Source organism: Garra rufa, chromosome 1, assembly GCF_049309525.1.
Source record: "Garra rufa chromosome 1, GarRuf1.0, whole genome shotgun sequence".
In the NCBI taxonomy this organism is placed as follows: domain Eukaryota; kingdom Metazoa; phylum Chordata; class Actinopteri; order Cypriniformes; family Cyprinidae; genus Garra; species Garra rufa.
Window position 1 is genome coordinate 82,856,654 of NC_133361.1, and position 25,222 is coordinate 82,881,875.

General features: G+C 41.5%; 2 protein-coding genes and 7 non-coding genes across 9 annotated transcripts in view; 5 read left to right on the plus strand and 4 right to left on the minus strand.

The window, feature by feature from the left end:
* The window catches only part of LOC141339661 (uncharacterized), a 353,139-nt gene that overhangs the window by 166,345 nt on the left and 161,572 nt on the right, over positions 1 to 25,222 (minus strand). The window lies entirely within an intron of this gene.
* On the minus strand, positions 8,511 to 8,625 carry LOC141291056 (U5 spliceosomal RNA). The gene has a single exon (XR_012340272.1). It is a non-coding gene; the product is annotated as a U5 spliceosomal RNA (small nuclear RNA).
* On the plus strand, positions 9,463 to 9,544 carry trnas-uga (transfer RNA serine (anticodon UGA)). The gene has a single exon. It is a non-coding gene; the product is annotated as a tRNA-Ser (tRNA).
* On the minus strand, positions 10,720 to 10,834 carry LOC141289006 (U5 spliceosomal RNA). Its single transcript, XR_012339785.1, has one exon. It is a non-coding gene; the product is annotated as a U5 spliceosomal RNA (small nuclear RNA).
* Positions 11,673 to 11,754, plus strand: trnas-cga (transfer RNA serine (anticodon CGA)). The gene has a single exon. It is a non-coding gene; the product is annotated as a tRNA-Ser (tRNA).
* trnak-uuu (transfer RNA lysine (anticodon UUU)) lies at positions 11,949 to 12,021 on the plus strand. Its single transcript has one exon. It is a non-coding gene; the product is annotated as a tRNA-Lys (tRNA).
* Positions 12,285 to 12,366, plus strand: trnas-aga (transfer RNA serine (anticodon AGA)). The gene has a single exon. It is a non-coding gene; the product is annotated as a tRNA-Ser (tRNA).
* LOC141291083 (U5 spliceosomal RNA) lies at positions 12,944 to 13,058 on the minus strand. Its single transcript, XR_012340276.1, has one exon. It is a non-coding gene; the product is annotated as a U5 spliceosomal RNA (small nuclear RNA).
* On the plus strand, positions 16,068 to 19,300 carry LOC141339773 (uncharacterized). Its single transcript, XM_073844980.1, has 3 exons — positions 16,068 to 16,120; positions 16,534 to 16,683; positions 18,282 to 19,300. Exons 2-3 carry the CDS (start codon positions 16,599 to 16,601, stop codon positions 19,067 to 19,069), a joined length of 873 nt encoding a protein of 290 aa, XP_073701081.1. The 5' UTR covers positions 16,068 to 16,120; positions 16,534 to 16,598; the 3' UTR covers positions 19,070 to 19,300.

Consider the following 25,222-nt stretch of genomic DNA (forward strand, 5'->3'; position numbering starts at 1 on the left):
CAAGAAATAACAGACCTGAATTCAACCAAGCCATTGTAATAATATTTGATATTTGAAAAATATTTATAATTTAACAACTATTTGTTAAAGACTTGTCCTATCTCACAAACAAGTCCCCCCTGGAAATCAGTTGAGCCGATATGTTTAATAGATTAATAAACATTAAATAAATGGCAAAACTGAAATTATACTTAAACCTTCCTCTCTTCTACATGTTGTACAGGCTCGGCACTACTGTGCCATCAATGCCACAGTGTCAGTACTGCAGCGGTACTATGGAGGGGAGGACACTCGGCCATACTTCAGGCTGGGCAGAGAGGCCATGCAGCAGCTGATGGTGGGGCCCGACCCTGGAGACACTCGTGTTCCTGTTCTGGCTGGCAACCGATTCAGCCAACAGAGTTGTCTCCAGGGTCTTTAGCGTGCCTCTTCCCACAGTGCACAGAGTTGTCCACAAGATGGCAGATGAGGTGGTGGCTGTGCTCCCCCAATTTGTCCACTTCCCTCGCACACAGGAGGAGCTCCAAGTGGTTGGGGATGGTTTTGCTCGATTGGCTAATCACCAAGCATTTGGCAAGGCAGCAGGGGCAGTAGACGGCTGCCACATTAGAATAAAATGTCCCGGCGGCCCTGATGGTCACGATTACAACAACAGAAAGCTTTTCCCTTAAGTGGTGCTCCAGGCAGTCTGTGACCATCAGGGCCGCTTTATTGACATCTTTGTGGGTTACCCAGGAAGTGTGCATGATGCACGCATTATCAAGAACAGCCCCATCTACACTAGGGGGACTTACCCTCCGCCTGGGTATTTTCTCCTAGCTGACGGTGGCTACCCATGTCTACAGGAACCCCTGGCCCTTATCACACCATATAAGAGGCCAGTGAGAGGCATGGCAGAGCAAAGGTTCAACTACCATCATTCCAAAGGTCGCACAATCATTGAGTGTGCATTTGGAATGATGAAAACCCGCTTCAGGTGCATCTTTTTAGAAGCACTTGAAGTACATACACTGTTTGTCCCTAAGGTAATACATCATTGCAATACTTCTGTAGTGGATTTCTTAAGCAAATCATAGTATCCTACTCAAAATGACAGTTAATGATTAGGGATGCACCGAAATTTTGGCCGCCGAAATTTTCGGCCGAAATAGCATTATCGGTTTCGGCCGAAACGTAAGAAAGCGCCGAAAATAAAAGCCGAAATTGTTGCCACGCCTCTCCCATCCTCCCGTCTCGTTCGCGCTGTCATTACGCATCAAACACGGAGTATGTCGGCGGTTTGGAAGCACTTCAAAGTTTCAGATGAGGACAGCAAAGTTGCAATATGCAACATTTGCTCTGCAAAAGTTTCAAGAGGGGGTTCGACAGCAAAGATATTTTCGACTACAGGTTTAATACACCACCTTAAGTCAAGACACACAATTGAATTTGAGGAATACCGTCAAACAACGTTGGTTAAAACTAAGCCAACTAGCACACCAACACCCTCGGTTGCCACAGTTTTCGAAAAAATTAAGAAATTTGCAAATGACAGTGCTAAAGCACGTGACATAACAGAGAAAGTAATGGAATTCATTGCTTTAGATGACCAGCCGTTTTCAGTCGTGGAGGACATCGGATTTCGTAGGCTAATACACCACATTGAGCCGCGTTACACACTGCCAAGCAGACGGTATTTTGCAGAGACCTCTCTACCTGAAATGTATGACCGTGTTGCAAAACATGTTCATGAGCTCATGACCACAGATATCTCTGCTCTAAGTTTTACCACAGACATATGGAGCTCTGACGTTTGTCCAACTAGCATGCTCAGTTTGACAGCGCAGTGGATAAACGCGGAGTTTAAATTGCAAAACATTCTGCTTCATGCACAGGAGTTTGTCGGCTCACACACTGCAGCAGCAATATCCGATGCTTTGGCTAACATGTTTGAAACTTGGAACATAGACAAGTCTAAAGTGCATGTGATTGTGAGAGATAATGCACGGAACATGATAAAGGCTATGGATGACAGTGGATTAAAGAGCATACCTTGTATGGCACACACGCTGCAGTTGGCTGTGAATGAGGGAGTGCTTAGTCAGCGCAGCATATCAGAAATCACAGCAACTGGGAGAAAAATTGTGGGACATTTTAAGCATTCTCCGCTTGCTTATTCCAGACTACAAGATTTGCAAAAACAGTTTGGGATGCCAACAAAACGACTACAGCAAGATGTGGCCACTCGCTGGAACAGTACATACTATATGTTGCAAGGATTACTTGAACAGAAGCGGGTTTTAGCTGCATACGTGACAGATCACGACCTGCCAGCAACTTTGAGTGCACATCAGTAGATGTTGGTGGAAAACATTGTCTCTCTCTTCTCGCCCCGTTCGAACAGTTAACCAAGGAAATAAGCTCAGCTCAAGCGTCTGTTGCTGAAGTTATTCCACTGATCGCAGCACTGAAGCGCCTGCTTGGAAAAGAGGCGGAAACAGATCATGGCGTAAAAACAGCTAAAAAAAACTCTACTGGAGGCTGTTAACAAACGCTTCCAAGACATTGAGTCAAACCCTCTTTACGGAATAACAATATTACAACAATATTAGATCCACGCTTTAAAGACCATTACTTTGACGATGAGAAAAGGCAGGATGTACGCGAAATGGTGCAAACAGAGCTCACGGCTCTTGAAACCTCTGGTGAAGCACAAGCCGCGACGGGGAGAACAGAGCAAACTGTGCCTGAGAAACGGTCACGTACAAGTGATGAGGCGCACATTCCTTCGCTTTCTGATATGTTTGACGAAATTTTACAGGAAAGCGTCCCAACCCACAGCGGTGTAAGAGCAAGCGCAGCCTCACAACAAGTAGCAACCTATCTAGCTGAACTACCCATTGGCAGAAGTGACAATCCACTTGACTACTGGCGCGCGAACAAAGATCGCTTTCCTTTGCTTGCATGGACTGCGCGCAAGTACTTATCTGCCCCAAGCACCAGCACAGACAGTGAGAGATTATTCAGTGCAGCATCTCATGTTCTTGATGAGAAGAGAAATCGTCTCTCCTGCCAGAAAGCTGAACAACTTTTGTTCATAAAGAGAAATCTGCCACTTTTGCTAAAATAAAAGCAGCCTAATTTGATGTTGTTTACAGTTAAAGGTTTGATTTATTTATTCTGTTATTGCACAGTAATTTAAAATTGAAGTAAAAAGTTTAATGCAGGTAATATTTTGCACAATTCGTAAAGGCACTAAAAGCTAGCACAGACTGAGTGATTTTATTCAGTGCAGTATGTTCTTCATGAGAAGAGGAACTGTGTCTTCAACCAGAAAACTGAAAAACTTGTTCATAAAGATAAACCTGCTTCTTTTGCTTAAATTAAAAGCAGACCAATTTAGTGTGTATAGTTATGTTGTTTACAGTAAGAGGTTGGATTTATTTATTTTTCTTCTGTTTGTGCACTGTTGTTTGGTACAGTAATTTAAAATTGAAGTAAAAAAGCAGCTAGCATTTTTTTTTTTTTGCACAATTTTGTTACAGAAAGAAATTTTATTTAGTTTTGTTATTGTTAAACAGCCTTATTACTGTTATTTATTATCAATAAAAGTTTGATTGCTTAATTAATTTGTAGTTTTTTTAATACAAACAAAAAGAAAATATTTTAAACATGTTTTTTAATGAAGCCATTTTCGGTTTCGGTATCGGTTTTCGGCCAAGTGCATCCAAAATTTTCGGTTTCGTTTTCGGCCCAGAATTTTCATTTCGGTGCATCCCTATTAATGATAGTCACACTACCTTACTGTATGTGTTCATGTTTTTTCATAACTCAACAGTCTTGTTTTGCTCTGCCTTGCGCATAGGTGTTGACGGCTTGTGTAATTTTACACAACATTTGTGTTGGTGTCAGGGATGTGCTGGAAGAGGTTGTGGAGGAGAACAACCAGCCACCTGTGGAGCTTAATGGTGGGGAGAGCCGGAATGGAGCTCCTTGGCGGGTGTCGCTGACCAACGAGGTGTCTGCACTCCACGAGGCACCTCTTGACCATGACTATTTTTGTCAGGTGAATAATTAAGTGTGGACTATGACCTGCTGTGCTTACATCCAAGTACATACAACCCCACCATTGGTAAATACCCATAGTCAAGAAGGTAAATGAAATATGCTTAATGTACCAGTGATGTACTGTGTTATGGTCTTAACTGACCAAAAAAGTACATTAAAGGGATAGTTCACTCCAAACTTCTGTCATCATTTACTCTCCCTCAAGTTGTTTCAAACCTGTATGAATTTCTTTTTTCTGCTGAACACAAAAGAAGATATTTTGAAAAATGTCTGTGACCAAACAGTTGATGGACCCCATTGACTTGCATAGTAGGAAGAAAAATACTATTGAAGTCCATGGGGTCCATCAACTGTTTGGTTCCAGACATTTTTCAAAATATCTTCTTTTGTGTTCAGCAGAAAAAAAAAAGGCAATTTCCTGCTGTCGCCTTGCCATCCTCTGTCCCTTGACCTGTGACAGGACACTTACATTCCTAAACAGTGAAGACCAAAAAGTTGTGATGCTTTACACTACCGTTCAAACGTTTTGGGGTCAGTACGATTTTAAATGTTTTTAAAAGAATTCTCTTCTGATAACCATGGCTGCGCTTATTTGATTAAAAATACTTCAAAAATCATTGTTATAGTATTAATTGTTATTTCAGTGTAAATCAGCTGTTTTCTATGTGAATATACAGTAAAGTGTAATTTATTCCTGTGATCAAAGCTGAATTTTCAGCATCACCAGTCTTCAGTGTCACATGATCCTTCACAAATCAGTATAATGTGAGGATTTGATGCTCAAGAAACATTATGATTATCAATGTTGAAAACAGTTGTTTGTCTGTCAGTTGTACAGTTCCCCCCCCCCCAGGATTCTTTGATTAATAGGAAGTTCAAAAGAACAGCATTTGTTTTGTACAGTATTGATTTCTTTCCTCCAAAAAAATATATGAATGAAATTCTCACTGACCCCAAACTTTTGAATGGTAGTGTATTAGTACTATTGTACACTACACTGCATATACTTACCGGAAGCAGGCCCAAGTCTGTCAGATTAACATTCAAGGCTTACTTCAAAAATCACAAGTTACATTAAAATGTGGATAAACAATTATTTCCATACTTGTCTCCCACTTTGTACTTGGTTTTTAAATTGTCCCACTTTTTTTTGGCCTGGGCGTGGGAAACCCTCCCTTCGAGCCCCATCTTCTCCAAAATAAGCCTATATGTGAATGACGGGGAGAAATAAAAAGAAGATTACACAGCTATCACTTCTGAACATTAAATAATTTACTTCTCACCGATATCCGTTCGCCGCGGTGTCTCTCTCCCCGGTAAACAGCTGTTTTTTTTCTACACGGAGACAAATGACCGCCTCCGTTTGTTCCTTGGTCCCTGTTAAAAAAGACGAGAAAGCTATGAATAACGCTGTGAATGGTATAATATTAACGTTAAATTACTTTGGACAACTTAACTAAGTTAGTAATTTACAAAAGAAATGCCGGTGAAGGCTAACAATTGTGAAATGACATGATGGTCCAGTTCAGTTAGCCATCAATAACGTAATTTGTAATACCAATACCGTAGTAATTGTCATAGTCAGGCGGGTTGAGGAGTGGAGATGGAGGAGGAGAACCGGATTAAATGTAATATAAAGTTTATTTAACAAAAATACTGAAATTACAAACAAACAAATCAAAACCAGGAGCAAGAATTGAGAACATGTAACGTTAATGACGGACAGCTGGGAGTGATCAGACACAGACTAAAATACACAGAAAACAAGGCGTGGTTACAAACGAGATGACGAGGGGGAAATACAAATATGGGCATAGACTGAACCAACTAAGAACAAACCAAAAGGGGGAGACAAGGACTAAACCATATGGACTAGAAACAGAAGGGGAAAAACATTGGGAAAACAGAACAGGACAGGACAAAATACTGACAGTAATCTGTACTGTTTAATACAAAAATGTTTTTTAAGTAATTTGTAAATGTACTTACATTTGAAAGCATATTGCCACGTTGGCGCTCCGACTCCGATAAGATACCTAAATAAAGCTGTGCGCATAGGATTGTGGGTGATTGTAAAGAGCGAAGGCTACACTTATGCATCCTTTCTTGTGTATAGGATATTTTTCAAACGAAGGACGCAAAATGAAGAGCGACTTTCAGGAGCGACAGCCAATAGAAAAGAAGACGATAGTGCTCATGTGATCATTCTCCTTTCAGCTCCAGCAGTGATCTTAAAAAATCAAAACCAAAATGTGTTAAATGTATGACAACAGACAAAATCATAAATGATTAGATAGCAAATAAACGTACCATATTAAAAATAATATTAACTGCATTAAAATGAATTGTAACTTGCTTGTCTTGCTTTGGATAAAAACGTCTGTTAAATGATTAAGGCCCAATCCCAATTCTATTTTCTACCCCTTCACCTACCCCTCGCCCCTTCCCCTTGTCCCTTGAAACAAAGTGTAAAGGGGAAGGGCTAAAATATTTCCCCTAAGAAATGGGACACCACTACAACACTGTTATACGTCATCATACGTTGTCGCTAGTTCCTAATGTTACGTCAGAGGACATGCGCAGATGTTTATCACTCATTCCAAGATGTCAAAATGTTGTCCTGTTGCAAAAAGTACAAATGTACGGTGTACGCACCGTTCATTCACATGTGGCCGTAAGCAAAACAAACAATGCGTTATCACATGCGCGGCAAATTGCTAACCAGTGTAGTGGTGCCGGGAGAAGTATATATGCTTCATTTGTGAATTTCGTTTTCAACTTTCTATTTGAACGCGTTCGTTTTCTGGATCATTGGACTAAAATGTTTACAGGGGTTCACTGGTTTAAGAAATTTCTGATCGTAAAAATGGATGTGGTGGACTGCCATGATTTTGGCGAATGCAGGACACTACTGAATATTGCGCATCAGAGGGGATTTAAAAAGTGGAAGTGTGTATACACCGTGCTCCTGCGTACACCCTCCACTACACCACTGTTGCAAATTGCCGTGCCACTGGTCTTTTTTATGTTTCTAACATGCAGTCAAGTGTATATGACATGAAAATATATTTTGTAATATCGTGCAATCAGTGCTGTCTGCTAGCAAACTTTAGCGATTTTTTTGAAAACGTTTATTTACAAAACAACACCATAAACACAAACACAAGATTGAAGGTAATATACATATAATGAAACATTGTCATCAAAATCCTTATTAAAGGCAAAAATTACTTATATTTACGAGTCTGCTTGCTCGAGTGAGCAGCCATGTTGAAAATTTCTCTTAGCCCTTCGTTTGAAGTGAGGTCCTGAAAAATCTTCGTTTGGAGGGCTATCTGGCCCTTCCCCTTACCCCTACCCCTCCAACCAAAAGAGAAATGAGACACCCCTACCCCTTCACGTGAACGCGCCAAACGGAGGGGTAGGGCTAAGTGTAGGGGTAAGGGGTAGAATTGGGATTGAGCCTAAATGTAAATGTAATGTAAATGTAATTGTATAGAAACACTACCGTTTACACTCCTACTCACACAATGTATAAAATGCATTTAATTATGTATACTACATATATTAATGCAATTAAATTAATACTGGAGTAATGCACTGTGTACATAAACAAACTTTATATTAATACAATAAGCTATATGTATTCATGTATTCAGTGCAATATAGGATACAGTATACATTTTAGAGTGCATAAATACACACACACATACATTATATACATTGCATATACTGTATATGTATATAAATGTATATAAACAATACATACTATGTAGTCTCATTACATTTGTTCAAAAATTGTCAATAAATGGTAATAACAGAAATATTTATCTTGTGTTTGTGTGTGTGTGAATATTATTTTTCCCTTTTTTTAGTTGAAGAATGCAAAAAAAAATGGAAAAACCTTTGTGATATATATAGAAGAGAGTTAAACAAAATAAAAGAAAGAAAAAGTGGCTCAGCTGCTTGTCCAGTAAAACCTTGGAGGTATGGGCTTCCTTAAGCCATTTATAGAGTACCGAAGCACAAGTGGAAACATGTCCCAAGGAGTTGGGGAGCCCACTGTGGCAATTGAACTCCAAAACCAGAAAAAGACAGAAGTCGCTGCTAGTGTCAACAGGACTTTATGTTTCGCGAAAATCCTAAAGTCTGTGGAAAAATCCTATTGGGTTATATGTATATACAAATAATACAAAATTAAGGATAATTCTTTGGCTTCAATATATCTCGCGGAAAGGATTTTCCTCGAGCGTAAGATACTTACGCAGTACTCGTTCCCTCTCTGAGAGAACCGAGGTTACGTTAGTAACCGAGTACGTTTGTTTGAACCATCTCCTGGGAGAACAAGAGCGTATAACACTGTTTTATCTTGATTGGGTATTATGCTGGTATTACGAGGCGCGCTTCGTTCCACTGCACGCTGGCGGGTGGTCAGATTGACTCTGCTCTTGACACTCTAGTGTAGCTCTGCTGTGAGCAGAGCCCCCAAAAATACAGGTCACTCGCAAAGGTTCCCCTCCACGGAAATCTTTAATAAAAGGCGAAAGATTTATGCGCTGATGACGAGAAACTCGAGATGTGTCTCTATGCCCTTGGACCTGTGCGCTCACTGTGGTAAACCACTACGCTCACCAAGGGTAATCTAGGTTGCCGACACCTGCCAACATGATTTTCGTCACCCCCCTCACTCCAAATGGGAGAAGTAAAAGTTATGAAAGTCCCTTCCCTCACCCAGTATTCACAAACCCGATCAAGGTAATGTCATCTCTTTTTTCATGCCCCCGTATTAGAGGCCAAAAAAATATTAAATGAAATAAAGCGGTCCAAATAATGACCCACTGTAATGTGTAGCATTCAAGATATTGAGAGACTTTAGCACGTGGCGGGTCAATCTGGTATTTCATGGAGTAGGGGCTCGTTTTGGCAAGTTGGGTGCAGTCGCGTGTGCTGGGAGCGAAGAACAGCAAGCGCAACTCTTCGTTAGTATGGTGGACAGTATCTCCCCCTGTCACGTGGAAGACCGGGGTTAGATTCCCCAACGAGGAGACCTAGTTCTTTGCTGCTGTTGAACGACTCATCCAAAAGCTTTTGGTGCAGACAGAGGTCACAGAAGGAGTTCTGCTTCGAGGTCAACCGCAGCCAAAAACTGTGCGTTGGCCAGGAATCGAACGCGGGTCAACTTCTTGGAAGGCAGCTATGCTGACCACAATACCACCAACGCAGGCGCTTGGTGCCAGATTTAAGCGGTCAGATAAGAATGCTCGAATCCGGGTCATGGCAGCCCTTTGTCGTTGAGCGACGGGGACGTCCAGCTTCTTTTTGCCAACTCACCCTTCAGTTGGATTTTGCGCCTGAAGCTCGGCGGCATCCTGTGCTGCCCGCCTCGAGACGAGAGCAGGCGGTCCACATGCAGGCGTGGTCGTGGCCGAGAGGTTAAGGCGATGGACTTGAAATCCATTGGGGTCTCCCCGCGCAGGTTCGAACCCTGCCGACTACGGTCGGGCATTCCCCTTTTGCCTTTAGCTTTTAGCGACGGTGGTTTGGCCTTCGCTCTCTCTGACGTAATTGCGTGCGGCCTTTGTCCCGTAGCTCCTGTGGCAAGTGAGCTTCTGCTGGGCGGCTTGTGGAGAAAGTGTTCTTATATAAAAAGTAAGGGGCGCACAAAACACAAGAGCCTGGATAGCTCAGTCCGTAGAGCATCAGACTTTTAATCTGAGGCTCCAGGGTTCAAGTCCCTGTCCCTGTTCAGGCGAAGGGCCATCTTCTTGTTGTCGCCCTCAGCTTGCAGTCGTGCTGGTCCAGCTCTCCCGTGTGGCGGCGTACGCTTAAAGATGTGATAGAGTTGACATAGAGTGTTTGCTATGCTGCCCCTTCATGAATGTTTCGTTGCTTGTGGTGGGCTGTTTTCCCCTTTAGGAGTTTTATGCTAGGCGATTTCAGTAAAGCGGTAGCCAGTTCATTGTTTTTTCAGCCAACTTTGAGGTTGACAACGGGACAGAGGACGTCTGGGCCGCCGTAGTCGTGGCCGAGTGGTTAAGGCGACGGACTAGAAATCCATTGGGGTCTCCCCGCGCCGGTTCGAATCCTGCCGACTACGCTCTTCGCCGGTGCTGAGGAGAAGTGGCCGGGCCCTTTTCTTCCGTGTCCCTAGCACGGATTTGTGTGCCCTCTCTCCACAGTAATAAAAAGCGCCGCTAGTCCTTTTTTTTTCAATTCGGACGGCCGGCACCACCAGATGTGAGCCAGTGGGGCGCCGTGATCGTATAGTGGAGAGTACTCTGTGTTGTGGCCGCAGCGAATCCGGGTCACGCAGGCTTTTTGTTCACTGAGCTCCTTTCTGCCACCTCCATTTTTCGCACGGGTGCGGTGCCAGTTAAACTATACCAACAACGCAGGCAGCAGAGGCTGGCTTTCGGGGTCAACAAACAAGGCTCGAAGCGCACGAGTCACTGATAGGGCCAAAAGAGCTAAAAGCCATCTTTGTTTGAGCCCGTCCAGAGTTTTTCTCGCGTCATGGACGAGAGAGCGCTGTCTTTCCATGCTGGCTAAAGAAATTTGAAGCTGCGAAGCCGGAAGCGCAAAGGCTGCAAACACAGACCATGACGAGGCGCGCTTCGTTCCACTGCACGCTGGCGGGTGGCCAGATTGACTCTGCTCTTGACACTCTAGTGTAGCTCTGCTGTGAGCAGAGCCCCCAAAAATACAGATCACTCGCAAAGGTTCCCCTCCACGGAAATCTTTGGTAAAAGGCGAAAGATTTATGCGCTGATGACGAGAAACTCGAGATGTGTCTCTATGCCCTTGGACCTGTGCGCTCACTGTGGTAAACCACTACGCTCACCAAGGGTAATCTAGTGTGCCGACACCTGCCAACATGATTTTCGTCACCCCCCTCACTCCAAATGAGAGAAGTAAAAGTTATGAAAGTCCCTTCCCTCACCCAGTATTCACAAACCCGATCAAGGTAATGTCATCTCTTTTTTCATGCCCCCGTATTAGAGGCCAAAAAAAACATTAAATGAAATAAAGCGGTCCAAATAATGACCCACTGTAATGTGTAGCATTCAAGATATTGAGAGACTTTAGCTCGTGGCGGGTCAATCTGGTATTTCATGGAGTAGGGGCTCGTTTTGGCAAGTTGGGTGCAGTCGCGTGTGCTGGGAGCGAAGAACAGCAAGCGCAACTCTTCGTTAGTAGGGTGGACAGTATCTCCCCCTGTCACGTGGAAGACCGGGGTTAGATTCCCCAAAGAGGAGACCTAGTTCTTTGCTGCTGTTGAACGACTCATCCAAAAGCTTTTGGTGCAGACAGAGGTCACAGAAGGAGTTCTGCTTCGAGGTCAACCGCAGCCGAAAACTGTGCGTTGGCCGGGAATCAAACCCGGGTCAACTTCTTGGAAGGCAGCTATGCTCACCACAATACCACCAACGCAGGCGCTCGGTGCCAGATTTAAGCGGTCAGAAAAGAATGCTCGAATCCGGGTCATGGCAGCCCTTTGTCGTTGAGCGACGGGGACGTCCAGCTTCTTTTTGCCAACTCACCCTTCAGTTGGATTTTGCGCCTGAAGCTCGGCGGCATCCTGTGCTGCCCGCCTCGAGATGAGAGCAGGCGGTCCACATGCAGGCGTAGTCGTGGCCGAGAGGTTAAGGCGATGGACTCGAAATCCATTGGGGTCTTCCCGCGCAGGTTCGAACCCTGCCGACTACGGTCGGGCATTCCCCCTTTTGCCTTTAGCTTTTTGCGACGGCGGGTGGGCCTTCCAAGGCCTTTGGCCTTCGCTCTCTCTGACGTAATTGCGTGCGGCCTTTGTCCCGTAGCTCCTGTGGCAAGTGAGCTTCTGCTGGGCGGCTTGTGGAGAAAGTGTTCTTATATAAAAAGTAAGAGGCGCACAAAACACAAGAGCCTGGATAGCTCAGTCGGTAGAGCATCAGACTTTTAATCTGAGGGTCCAGGGTTCAAGTCCCTGTTCGGGCGAAGGGCCATCTTCTTGTTGTCGCCCTCAGCTTGCAGTCGTGCCGGTCCAGCTCTGCCGTTTGGCGGCGTACGCTTAAAGATGTGATAGAGTTCACATAGAGTGTTTGCTATGCTGCCCCTTCATGAATGTTTCGTTGCTTGTGGTGGGCTGTTTTCCCCTTTAGGAGTTTTATGCTAGGCGATTTCAGTAAAGCGGTAGCCAGTTCATTGTTTTTTCAGCCAACTTTGAGGTTGACAACGGGACAGAGAACGTCTGGGCCGCCGTAGTCGTGGCCGAGTGGTTAAGGCGATGGACTAGAAATCCATTGGGGTCTCCCCGCGCAGGTTCGAATCCTGCCTACTACGCTCTTCGCCGGTGCTGAGGAGAAGTGGCTGGGCCCTTTTCTTCCGTGTCCCTAGCACGGATTTGTGTGCCCTCTCTCCACAGTAATAAAAAGCGCCGCTAGTCCTTTTTTTTTTCAATTCGGACGGCCGGCACCACCAGATGTGAGCCAGTGGGGCGCCGTGATCGTATAGTGGAGAGTACTCTGCGTTGTGGCCGCAGCGAATCCGGGTCACGGCAGGCTTTTTGTTCACTGAGCTCCTTTCTGCCACCTCCATTTTTCGTACGGGTGCGGTGCCAGTTAAACTATACCAACAACGCAGGCAGCAGAGGCTGGCTTTCGGGGTCAACAAAGAAGGCTCGAAGCGCACGAGTCACTGATAGGGCCAAAAGAGCTAAAGGCCATCTTTGTTTGAGCCCGTCCAGGGTTTTTCTCCCGTCATGGACGAGAGAGCGCTGTCTTTCCATGCTGGCTAAAGAAATTCGTAGCTGCGAAGCTGGAAGCTCAAAGGCTGCAAACACAGACCATGACGAGGCGTGCTTCGTTCCACTGCACGCTGGCGGGTGGCCAGATTGACTCTGCTCTTGACACTCTAGTGTAGCTCTGCTGTGAGCAGAGCCCCCAAAAATACAGGTCACTCGCAAAGGTTCCCCTCCATGGAAATCTTTAGTAAAAGGCGAAAGATTTATGCGCTGATGACAAGAAACTCGAGATGTGTCTCTATGCCCTTGGACCTGTGCGCTCACTGACGTAAACCACTACGCTCACCAAGGGTAATCTAGGGTGCCGACACCTGCCAACATGATTTTCGTCACCCCCCTCACTCCAAATGGGAGAAGTAAAAGTTACGAAAGTCCCTTCCCTCACCCAGTATTCACAAACCCGATCAAGGTAATGTCATCTCTTTTTTCATGCCCCCGTATTAGAGGCCAAAAAAAAATATTAAATGAAATAAAGCGGTCCAAATAATGACCCACTGTAATGTGTAGCATTCAAGATATTGAGAGACTTTAGCTCGTGGCGGGTCAATCTGGTATTTCATGGAGTAGGGGCTCGTTTTGGCAAGTTGGGTGCAGTCGCGTGTGCTGGGAGCGAAGAACAGCAAGCGCAACTCTTTGTTAGTATGGTGGACAGTATCTCCCCCTGTCACGTGGAAGAGCGGGGTTAGATTCCCCAAAGAGGAGACCTAGTTCTTTGCTGCTGTTGAACGACTCATCCAAAAGCTTTTGGTGCAGACAGAGGTCACAGAAGGAGTTCTGCTTCGAGGTCAACCGCAGCCGAAAACTGTGCGTTGGCCGGGAATCAAACCCGGGTCAACTTCTTGGAAGGCAGCTATGCTCACCACAATACCACCAACGCAGGCGCTCGGTGCCAGATTTAAGCGGTCAGAAAAGAATGCTCGAATCCGGGTCATGGCAGCCCTTTGTCGTTGAGCGACGGGGACGTCCAGCTTCTACGGTCGGGCATTCCCCCTTTTGCCTTTAGCTTTTTGCGACGGTGGTTTGGCCTTCGCTCACTCTTTGTCCCGTAGCTCCTGTGGCAAGTGAGATTCTGCTGGGTGGCTTGTGGAGAAAGTGTTCTTATATAAAAAGTAAGGGGCGCACAAAACACAAGAGCCTGGATCTGAGGGTCCAGGGTTCAAGTCCCTGTTCGGGTGAAGGTTCATCTTCTTGTTGTTGCCCTCAGCTTGCAGTCGTGCCGGTCCAGCTCTGCCGTGTGGCGGCCGTAGCTTAAAGATGTGATAGAGTTCACATAGAGTGTTTGCTATGCTGCCCCTTCATGAATGTTTCGTTGCTTGTGGCGGGCTGTTTATCTGTACTGTTCAATACAAAAATGTTTTTTAAGTAATTTGTAAATGTACTTACATTTGAAAGCATATTGCCATGTTGTCGCTCCGACTCCGCTAACGTCCAACATTTTGTATTTTTGAACAAGATAGCAAAGCTGCGCGCATAGGATTGTGGGTGATTGTATAGAGCGAAGGCTACACTTATGCATCCTTTCTTGTGTATAGGATATTTTTCAAACGAAGGACGCAAAATGAAGAGCGACTTTCGGGAGCGACAGCCAATAGAAAAGAAGACGATAGTGCTCATGTGATCATTCTCCTTTCAGCTCCAGCAGTGATCTTAAAAAATCAAAACCAAAATGTGTTAAATGTATGACAACAGACAAAATCATAAATGATTAGATAGCAAATAAACGTACCATATTAAAAATAATATTAACTGCATTAAAATGAATTGTAACTTGCTTGTCTTGCTTTGGATAAAAACGTCTGTTAAATGATTAAATGTAAATGTAATGTAAATGTAATTGTATAGAAACACTACCGTTTACACTCCTACTCACACAATGTATAAAATGCATTTAATTATGTATACTACATAAATTAATGCAATTAAATTAATACTGGAGTAATGCACTGTGTACATAAACAAACTTTATATTAATACAATAAGCTATATGTATTCATGTATTCAGTGCAATATAGGCTACAGTATACATTTTAGAGTGCATAAATACACACACACACATACATTATATACATTGCATATATATATATATATATATATATATATATATATAAATGTATATAAACAATACATACTATGTAGTCTCATTACATTTGTTCATAAATTGTCAATAAATGGTAATAACAGAAATATTTATCTTGTGTTTGTGTGTGTGAATATTATTTTTCCCTTTTTTTAGTTGAAGAATGCAAAAAAAAAAAAAAATGGAAAAACCTTTGTGATAGAAGAGAGTTAAACAAAATAAAAGAAAGAAAAAGTGGCTCAGCTGCTTGTCCAGTAAAACCTTGGAGGTATGGGCTTCCTTAAGCCATTTATAGAGTACCGAAGCACAAGTGGAAACATGTCCCAAGGAGTTGGGGAGCCCACTGTGGCAATTGAACTCCAAAACCAGAAAAAGACAGAAGTCGCTGCTAGTGTCAACAGGGCTTTATGTTTCGCGAAAATCCTAAAGTCTGTGGAAAAATCCTATTGGGTTTTGTCGAGGGAACCAGTGTGATGCAAACAGCTTACAAAGTTCCAGCACTCTTTGTTCACTACAGTAAGTTTGACAGTGCTTTTAAAGAATACTTCTTCAAAGGCAGTATGGTGGGCTATCAGCTTATCTATAATTCAGGGTTTTTCTGTAAATCAGTTTATTAGAATGATTTCTGAAGCATCATGTGACATTAAAGGCTGGAGTAATGATGCTGAAAATTCAGATTTGATCCCAGCAATAAATTATATTTTAATGTGTATTAAAATAGAAAAACTTTATTATAGTAATATTTCACAATATTACATTCTTTTCTGTATTTTTTGATCAAATAAATGCAGCCTTGATGAAATGTCTTTAAAAAATAAATATCTTACTGATCCCAAATTTCTGAACGTCACACACATTTTCAATACTGCAATAAGTTACATTTTTATAATCTGTCCCTTTTAAAGTTGTGATTTCACTGACACGTCTTGTTTAAATAATATTTTTTGCTGTAACACTGGTAAATAAATAAAGCAGTTTATGGAAGAAAAAGGGAAAAATACTTTTTTGCAAACAATATTTAGCCTTTTAGACACAATCTCATTAGTCAGCATGTTTTTAAACGCATTTCACTATCTGTATTATTATTGTTCTTTTAATGTGTATATCTCTATGTACGTATGTAAATTTACATGCATCGTATGGGACTTTTATTTTGGTCTGGTGGTGACGTCATGAGGCTGCGCGTGCTCCTGCATCTGTGGTTCAGATCAACGAAGGTTTGTGATTTGAAATATATAATTAGATATAAACCGTTAAATCTATATTATAGATTTGATTTAAAAGATATGTAAAGTGTATTAACTAATACTAAATGTAGCATTGTAATACTCTAACAGTAACTAACATTATTTATGTAAGTAAAGTGCGAATAACAGAAAAGGCACATCTCATTTCGCTCAATATAATCAGCAATTTATTTAATACCAAATATAAATGACAAATAGTAAGTTTCTGTGTAGTGTATTCATTATTTTATTAGTTTGTAGTGTTAGTAGTATTAGTAGCAGCGTTTTAACTCTCTTTTGCAAGTCCACTGTCTTACTGACCTATGGACCTGATTGAGAGACACAGGGAGTTAGTTAGTTAGGATTTATTTTTCTTTCTATTAATTATTTTTTATCTTAAACAGATTGTCCAAACACACAGACAAACTCCTGGTGAAGCAACTGAGATCCACGAGACACTTTCATAAAGATGGCGTTAATCAAAGAGGAGAATGAAGACATTAAGATTGAAGAAATATTAAATCTCAAACAAGAAGATACTGAGGAACAAACAGGTTGGTTTTCATTCTCTAAGCTAAACTCAGTCATTTGATACTTATTAAAATTTCAGTCTCTACAGAAATGAATATGTTTTTGAAGAGTGTCATTATTAAAGTGGTTTTATTTGAGAGATGTTGAGGTCACATGAGCAGACAAATACTAATACTGCCTTCAAGTGCAGCTGAGAAGATCCTAACACATGATTTTATTATGCAACAGTCCCTAAAAAACATTTTTGCTTCATGCATAAAAATGTTAAATGTGAGAGATTACACATTTGCTCACATATTTGTTGTCTGTAAAAGCACTGTACTAACATGTTATCATACCCGAACATAAATAGCAATAAATATTAACTAGTCGTGTGTCAAGGAGGAGAGGACAGAAATTGTTTATCACAATATTACTATTGTATTTCACAAAATGCAATTACTAATATTACATCAAATTACATAATTTGATTTACAGATGGACATTTGACAGTTTGGTACAGAGTTTGAGTAGGGATAACAATGTAAAATTTTATATTTTTATTAGCAACAATCTGTAACAACATCACTAAAATTTACAACATAAAAAAAAGACCTTTTGTGTAAAAACCTTTTAAATGTTCTGACAGTGCACACAGATCTGACCATAAAATCCATCATGATGTGCTCGCTGAATAAACCTGCATATATAAACAAGTTTGTAGAGAGATAAAAGATTAAAGTGCCCCTATTATGATATTTGAAATGTTTATAATTTTTGTTTTGGGAGTCCCCAACAACAGGTTCACATGCATGCAATATATCTTTCTGGCGTGAGGCTACTCTGCTCTGATTGGTCCGATGACCCAGTCTGTTGTGATTGGTCTACCGCACACAGCGCATGACGTCAAAAATTCCTTCCTCATAATGATAGCGCTCCACTAAAAAAAAAGAAAAGAAAAAAAAGATTATTATTCCAAATGAGTAGATGATGATCCACAAATAAATGTGAAGAGATTACCAAAAATAAAACATACTGACAAATAAACAGAAAGAGATCCCGAATAAATCTTAGCATTACACAACCATGAATTAAATTCACAAATACATAAAATGAGACTCGCAAATAAAAAACATTCACCTCACATTCATCTTTTTATGTGACACAACTTTACCAGTCATTCATTTGTGAATGGAATCATGAGCCTTGTTCATAAAACTTAAAGATGCACCGATTGCAACTTTCTTGGCCGACTCAAATTTCCGATTTTTCAGTAAGTGTAATCTGACGATTTTTTTTCTTCACGTCTCACACACAGCTTTTTACTTAACCGTGTTGGCAAGTAATCATGGTCCAACTCAATGTGAAGTTTGGGGATGGGGATCAATGTAAACACAGATATCCGATGACAGTTGTGTCTGAAATGCAAACCGAAAAGTAAAAAAAAAATGGATATTGTCAAAAGACATGCATTAAGCCTTGCAGTGTAAATAGAGCCAGAACTGCATCCATACACTTTGTGAACATATACAGTCTATGTGAGAAAATAAAAATCCCTCTGATTTACCGCAATATAAATGTTTTGATGTCTGTTGCTTTTTGCCATTAAACTGGAGATAAATTTCATTTGTTTAAATCCTAGACCTGATGCAGCTGAAAGAGGAGAGTCAAGAACTGAACAAAAAGGAAGGTGAAAATCTGTATAAAAATTTTGATGCCATAGCTGGAGAAAAAACTCTTGGTTGTTCATCAACTAAAAATACTTCCACACCAGCTAGAAGCCTCTCCTGCGATCAGTGTGGAAAGTGTTTCACTAGATATGGAAACCTTGAATGCCATATGAGAATTCACACTGGAGAGAAGCCTTTCACATGCCAACAGTGTGGAAAGGGCTTCACTAGATATGCAAACCTTGAGTACCATATGAGAATTCACAGTGGAAAGAAGCCTTTTGCATGCCAACAGTGTGGAAAGAGTTTCACTGGAAAAGCAAGCCTTAACAGACACATGAGAATGCACACCGGAGAGATGTTCACCTGCCAACAGTGTGGGAAAGGTTTCTTAGATAGGGGAAACCTTAACAACCACATGAGCGTTCACACTACAGAGAGACCTTTCACTTGCTCTCAGTGTGGAAGAAGTTTTGTTCAAAGACGAATACTTCAAGCACATATGAGAGTTCACAATGAAGAGAAGCCTCACGTATGTCTGCACTGTGGAAAGAGGTTTAAACAAAAAGTAACATGTACCACCCATTTGAGAATTCACACTGGAGAAAACCCGTTCGTTTGTGACCAGTGTGGAAAGGGCTTCAGACGTAAAGAACATCTAATGCTGCACATGAGAGTTCACACTGTCCACAAACCAGACGGACCTCATATGTCAGTTGCAATTCCAATGGTAGCTTACTGTTTTCTATTACAGAAGTAATATACTGTAGAAATCAAAGTGTTCTGGGCATTATCCATTCCATTATCTATGATGACACTTTACTGTGAGTTAAAAACAATCTATTATTTCCATTTTGACTAGAAATACCAATTCTGAGTGGTAGCATAAACATGCTATTTTGGTGTTGTTCCCCAACCCCTTTCCAGAATAAGGTTATGCCTTTACAGCTTTACATTTTGGATACTCTGCCAAAATAAATCATATATTTGATATTGATTATCATGAGTCCATTTTTCATCAAATTTCTGTTTAAAATATCCTGCCAGTTCTCATAAGAACTGGACAAAGTTTTAAGGAGGCGTAGCAAAATACAGTACTGTACTTTTCAAAATAGCCACTACTGTAATGGGTGGAGTCTTAATGTAAGCTATTGAATGTGATCAGCATGAGCATCAGCATTTAATTCTTCTAGAACAAAAGGTTCAAAAGATTTAACCATATGAAAAGTGAATTTTTGAACTGGTGCTGGCCCTATAGAGTTGCTAAGCCCTGGATTATTTTACTGATGGAGCCACCTTCTGTAGATCTATAGATAGCCCAAGTTTAAGAGACGTTCTGTGAGAGTCACCTCACCTGTCTGGACCAAAAAATGCCATGAAAGGTAGCTTGAATCTCGTCAATCCCAATCTACGTCGATCTTCACGAGGGGTGACTTTTTTGTGGAGGGCAAATTCAGACCTTATTATCTTTCATTATGTAACATAAATGCATAGATTCTGTAAGTTTAGATTGTAAGGTTTCAAAAGATACTACATGTGTCTATATTTGTGCAACAATATGTATAACATTTTCATAAAATGACGCAATTCCTATACCGGTACCAGTATTACAAGCTTAAGGGGTTACACATTTTTATTAATCAGTCGATCATGCCAAAAATGCAGTTTGCCAATGAATGCACCGACTTTGTGTAAAAAAAGCAAGATGTTGGCATCTCACCCTTACATCAATATATTCAGTGAATTTAAATTGTTGAAAATGTCTACAAGGTATGACAACTTCGCTAACCACAGGGTCATCGAGGTATTGCGCAAGGTCGGACTTCACATTAACAAAAAATGTCTTCACCTCTGAATGCAATCCGTAGAGGCGATGTAAAACCCGCCCTCTGGAGAGTCAGCAAACCCCATTGTGAAAAAGGAGCTCCTCATGTTCAGTTCCCAATTTCTTAAAAAGCAAGGAAAACAAGCGTGCTTTCATTGGCTGTGCTTTATTGAAATTGACCATTTGCACTGCCTGCTTTAAAACTGTCTCAAGACACTCGATGGAGATTTGCGATGAATCATACAGTGGGTCCACTTGGCTAAAGGGGCTAAATTCGAGACCGCTAACCCTCCTAGTCATTGAACAGGCCCTGTGCAAATCCCAACACATTTATCCCATGACATGCCTGCATCCCGTATATATCCATCCAGAGCTTCAAACTATGTCTTGCCGGTTGTGTGCTCTGGAAGAGACGTTTTTTTTTTTACGTTTTTTTACATATATGACATGGGAAAGCAACTGTGCTAGCCCTGCAACATCAGTTGTCTCATCAAGCTGTAGGGCATAGTACTGGCTTTGCATAATGTTAGCTAGCAATTGTTCTTTAACGTTGCTTGCCACGTCAGATATGCAGCGGCTAACGGTGTCATTAGAAATCATATCACTAATCTGCTGAGCGAAAGTATCTCCAAACATAACCTGACAGATGTCTTTGGCAGCAGGTAAGATCTGCGCCTTGGCAATTGTGTGAGGTTTTCCTTTTTTAGCAACATGTTTGGATCCAAAAACTTCCCAATATCTGTTCTGCTGCTACAGACGTTCTGAATCTGTCTGCACTGACAGCTGAAAAAAAAAAAAAGGGTTAATAAGCTCCGCCTCTCCAGACCATTTTTTTACGATTTCAACAATTTTTTTTTCCTATTGTACCAGTTATTATTCACAATAGTTTTAGATCCTTTGGCTATTATGACCCAAACATGGGAGTAAAGGGGGTAGAGGAGTGGATGGAACACAAATTAGAATAGAATAGAACAGAATGCGTTATTGTCATTCTACACAGAAAACAACGAAATTGCAGAGCTTCCACGTAAGGTGCTTGGTACATAAAAGGAAAAACTAAAAATAAATAAAAAGCTAATATCTTATTAAAATAATCATTTCACTAATATGAGGTAGACTTCTGGTTCTAAGTAAAAGTATTTGCAGTACATATAAACTATATAATGACATGGCGATAGAAGAGGGAATTAGTCCATGTCAGTGCATGATTACAGCTCTAGAGAAGAAAGTGTCCTTGAATCTTTGTCCGTGATTTGATGCATCTGTAGTGCCTGCCAGAGTGCTGCAGTTTAAACAGGTGGGAGCCAGGGTGAGAGTGGACTTTTTTATATATATTCTGAGCTCTGCTGAGGCAGCAAGAGTTGTATAGGTCCTTCAGAGAGGGAAGAGGACAGCCAATAATCCTTTGCGTGTTGATGATCCGCTGTATTCTCTTCCTCTCTGCCTCAGTACAGCTGCCAAGACTGCTAATTTGGCAATAAAATGTAAATTTTAGTAAATATTATCTAGGTTTGGTAAGTTTATAGCTACGTTCCACGTGGTCGGGTGATCAGTCCGGCAGCAGAGATGTCTTCCACTGGTGATGCAGATTGCGTACAGAGGGGAGGGCACAGAGTTGCGTTCCAGTAACCGTCGATGCGCTGACCTGGAGGATGCAGAACTTTTGTTGTGCCAGTGGGGTCCTTAGAGCATAGACCGACAGCTGAAAATAATTAATCCTTGATTGGTGTAATGTGCAATGTTTTTAATGTTGTATTAATATTTAATATTTTCATTGGCAGCCCTTCCACACCTGCTGCTGTACCCACAGGTGTGTACAGGCAATAATGACCATGTGTACATGCATGTTATATTAACAACTAATAGCCTCATGCAACACTGAAGGTTTATAGATGAGTTTAATCCTTGTCTGCATTCTCATTGTACAAAATGTGTTATCATTTCAGTGACACCAAGAAGGGCTCAGCGAAGGCCCAGAGAGGAGCCATCAGAGGTGGAGCAGTGCCTCCACGCTCTGAGGATGAGCTCTTTTTCTTGAGCCTGGTTCCTTCCCTGCAGAGGTTGCCGCCTCGGACGAAAGAATTCGTCAAATTTCAAATTCATAAATTAATTTATGAAAGCAGCACAGTTGTGCTTAATTTGGAACATTTGGAACCTGCAAACTAGTTTAAAAAAAGAGGCAGCAATCTCTGCAGGGAACGAAGCAGATGTTCTCTCCTTTCTCCTCTCCTTTATCTAATCCCTCACTCTTCCCCCTTCCAAGCAAGATCTTTTTTATTCCTGAATGTAAATAATGTTAAATGTTTAGTGTATATAGTTTTATTGTGTAAATATTTTATATAATTGTATTATAATGTGATATTTTTTATAAAGAATTTGTTTATATAATGACCAAAGGTTTTGATGTTTTACTTTGTGCACAACAAAGTGCACAAACATAATAAATCAGACATTATATTGTTACATAAAAATATTATTTATGGCAAACATTTGTACATTCATTCTAATTATATCCTATTGCAAATCCACTCAGAGTAGTATAGTCAAAAATTATTTGTGATTGGACCAGTGTTTTGTGCAATGTTCATGCGAATGCAACAATGAGACAGTGTTCTGCCTCTTTTAGAGGCTGTTTACAATTTATGATGGACATTTGCATTGACCAATTTTATATTTTTGTGATACTTTAATGTTCGGTGTAAGTTTAATTTTCACCTGCCGCTAGGTGGCTAGACGTGTTTTCGCAAGTGACGCATATTAGGTAACGGGAAGTAGCGAACTCGTAAGGCAGCGAGCTCGTGATGCAACGAGCCTTGACATGTTTGTGCCGCATCCTTCTTCTAAATCCTTTTGAGAGCACTGGCTGTAAGTTCATTTAAATCATTAATATGTCCAGTTTATATTGCAGAAGCAATATAATGTTCAGTTTAAAGGTGATGTAATTAACTCTGTTTGTGATTGCCGATCTCAAATTGCACTAGAACTCTGCATTGAGAATGCTCCTAACTAGCGATGTATCTGTATACATTTACTTGTTAAACGGATAAGTATATTACAGTTAGATAATTTTCTATATTTCTTTCATTTCATTTACAGTTTTACTCGGTTCATTGGACGCAGAGTGATTGTGTAAACCACAAATTTAACTATTAAAGGAGCAAGGCGCTCATATCCTGGCTCTTGAACAGAGTTTGGCTTGCTGTTTATTTATATTATACACTTAGAAAGCAAAACATATAAAGAGAACAGTACAAATTATAACAATATAACCTTAAACAAAAAAGATTTAAGGGTGAAAGAACAGTAATATTTACAAGTGAGGTTCAAAAAATGTGAATATTTACAATATATAAAGGGTATGGTATGGTATTATTTATTTATTGCCATGTCAGCAAAAAAAGGCTATTTTCAGGGCAAACAATGTGTGATATTGCATATTTACAAGAGCTAAACATAAAAGACATAAAACAGCACAGGTTATAATAAACAAAAACAATAAAAAACAAAATAACAAAAATAATACTAAAACAATTACTCGGTCGGTTGCCATGGGACTGCTCCTACCTCAGAAAAGTGAGCCATGAAATTCCGTGAGCCTTCCTCAGAGCCTCTCGTGCAGAATTATTGGCTGCAACCCAACCGAGACATTGCAGCAAGTCCTCTGACCCTTGAGCCGTTCCCCTCACAGCAGGTGCCTCCGCAGATCTCCTCATGAAGTTGTGGAGGACACACGACAATACATCCTCCACTGTGAGGACAGGATCCCGAACGCGTTCTCCACCACCAGCCGGTCTCTGGAGAGACGGCAATTAAACACCAGTTTCTCTCTTGGAAGTGTGTGTCCAGGAAAAGGCCTCATGAGGTTTTTCCGGAGGGGAACGGCCTCATCTGCCACAAAGACATTGGGCAGGGGTCATCTGTGGTCAGCACCAGGAAGAGGACGGTCAGGTGGCAGATGAAGGGGGGCCATCCCTGAGTGCCTGACCAAAGGCTGAGTTGGCCAGAGTCCCACCATCACTCGTCCGCCCGTATCCCCCGACATCAATCACACGAAAGCAATATTCAGCGTCCACAACAGCAAGGAGAACTAAGGAGAAAGTTCCCTTGTAGTTGTAGAACTGGAATCCGGTGTTGAGTGGTGCCTTTATGAGGACGTGCTTGCTGTCCAGTGCTCCACAGCAGAGCGGGAAGTTCCACCTCTCCTCAAAGCCCTCTGCGATGGTCCTCCATTCATCAGCGGAGGGCTCAGCCATGAACTCCTTATACTATATTATTATACAATAATACATTATTATACAAAAAAAAAAAAAAAATATATATATATATATATATATATATATATATATATATTATTTTTTGTAATATACACACACACACACACACACACACACACACACACACACACCCATATATAAGTTGTAATTTCATTGAAGTGCTGTATTGCATGTTCAGTAGACTATTTATAAATCAAATTTATTCACTTACCGGAGGCAGATGGACAGGCACTCTGCAGGTGGAATAGAGCGCCTGTTGTTAGTGTCTTGGAGGGAAATCCTCCCACCGACACGGGACAGCAGGTCAACAAACTGGGACCGGCTCAGTCGGATGTATCACTGAACCTGGCCGGATGTCCGACCGGATGTTCCTCCACCAAGATCCAATCACAGTGTGGCACATCTCCCTCCACACCTGGCAGTTAGAGAAAGGGGTCATAAACTGATCTTTGGAATGCCATCTCGACTGTTGTTCACCAAAGGTTATTGCTCCACAGTTCAATTGTATATCCATGATGATACCTGTGAACATACCAGACCTTATCTTTCACTCAATGTCCCCCTGTTCAAGAAAGCACATGTACAGGCTCATCTGAAGTTTGCCAATGAACATCTGAATGATTCAGAGGAGAACTGGGTGAAAGTGTTTTGGTCAGATGAGACCAAAATCCAGAAGTGTTTGGAGAACGAGGAATGCTGCCTATGACTCCAAGAACACCATCCCCACCGTCAAACATGGAGGTGGAAACATTATGCTTTGGGGGTGTTGGGTGATGGACGGGGCGAGGACCTTATGTGAGAACCTCCTTACCCA

Excerpts from the sequence above, each read along its gene's own strand:
- LOC141339773 (XM_073844980.1), top strand. The coding sequence starts at position 16,599 with ATGGCGTTAATCAAAGAGGAGAATGAAGACATTAAGATTGAAGAAATA. Across the intron at positions 16,684-18,281 it reads AGATACTGAGGAACAAACAG|ACCTGATGCAGCTGAAAGAG; the intron begins GTTGGTTTTCAT and ends TTTAAATCCTAG.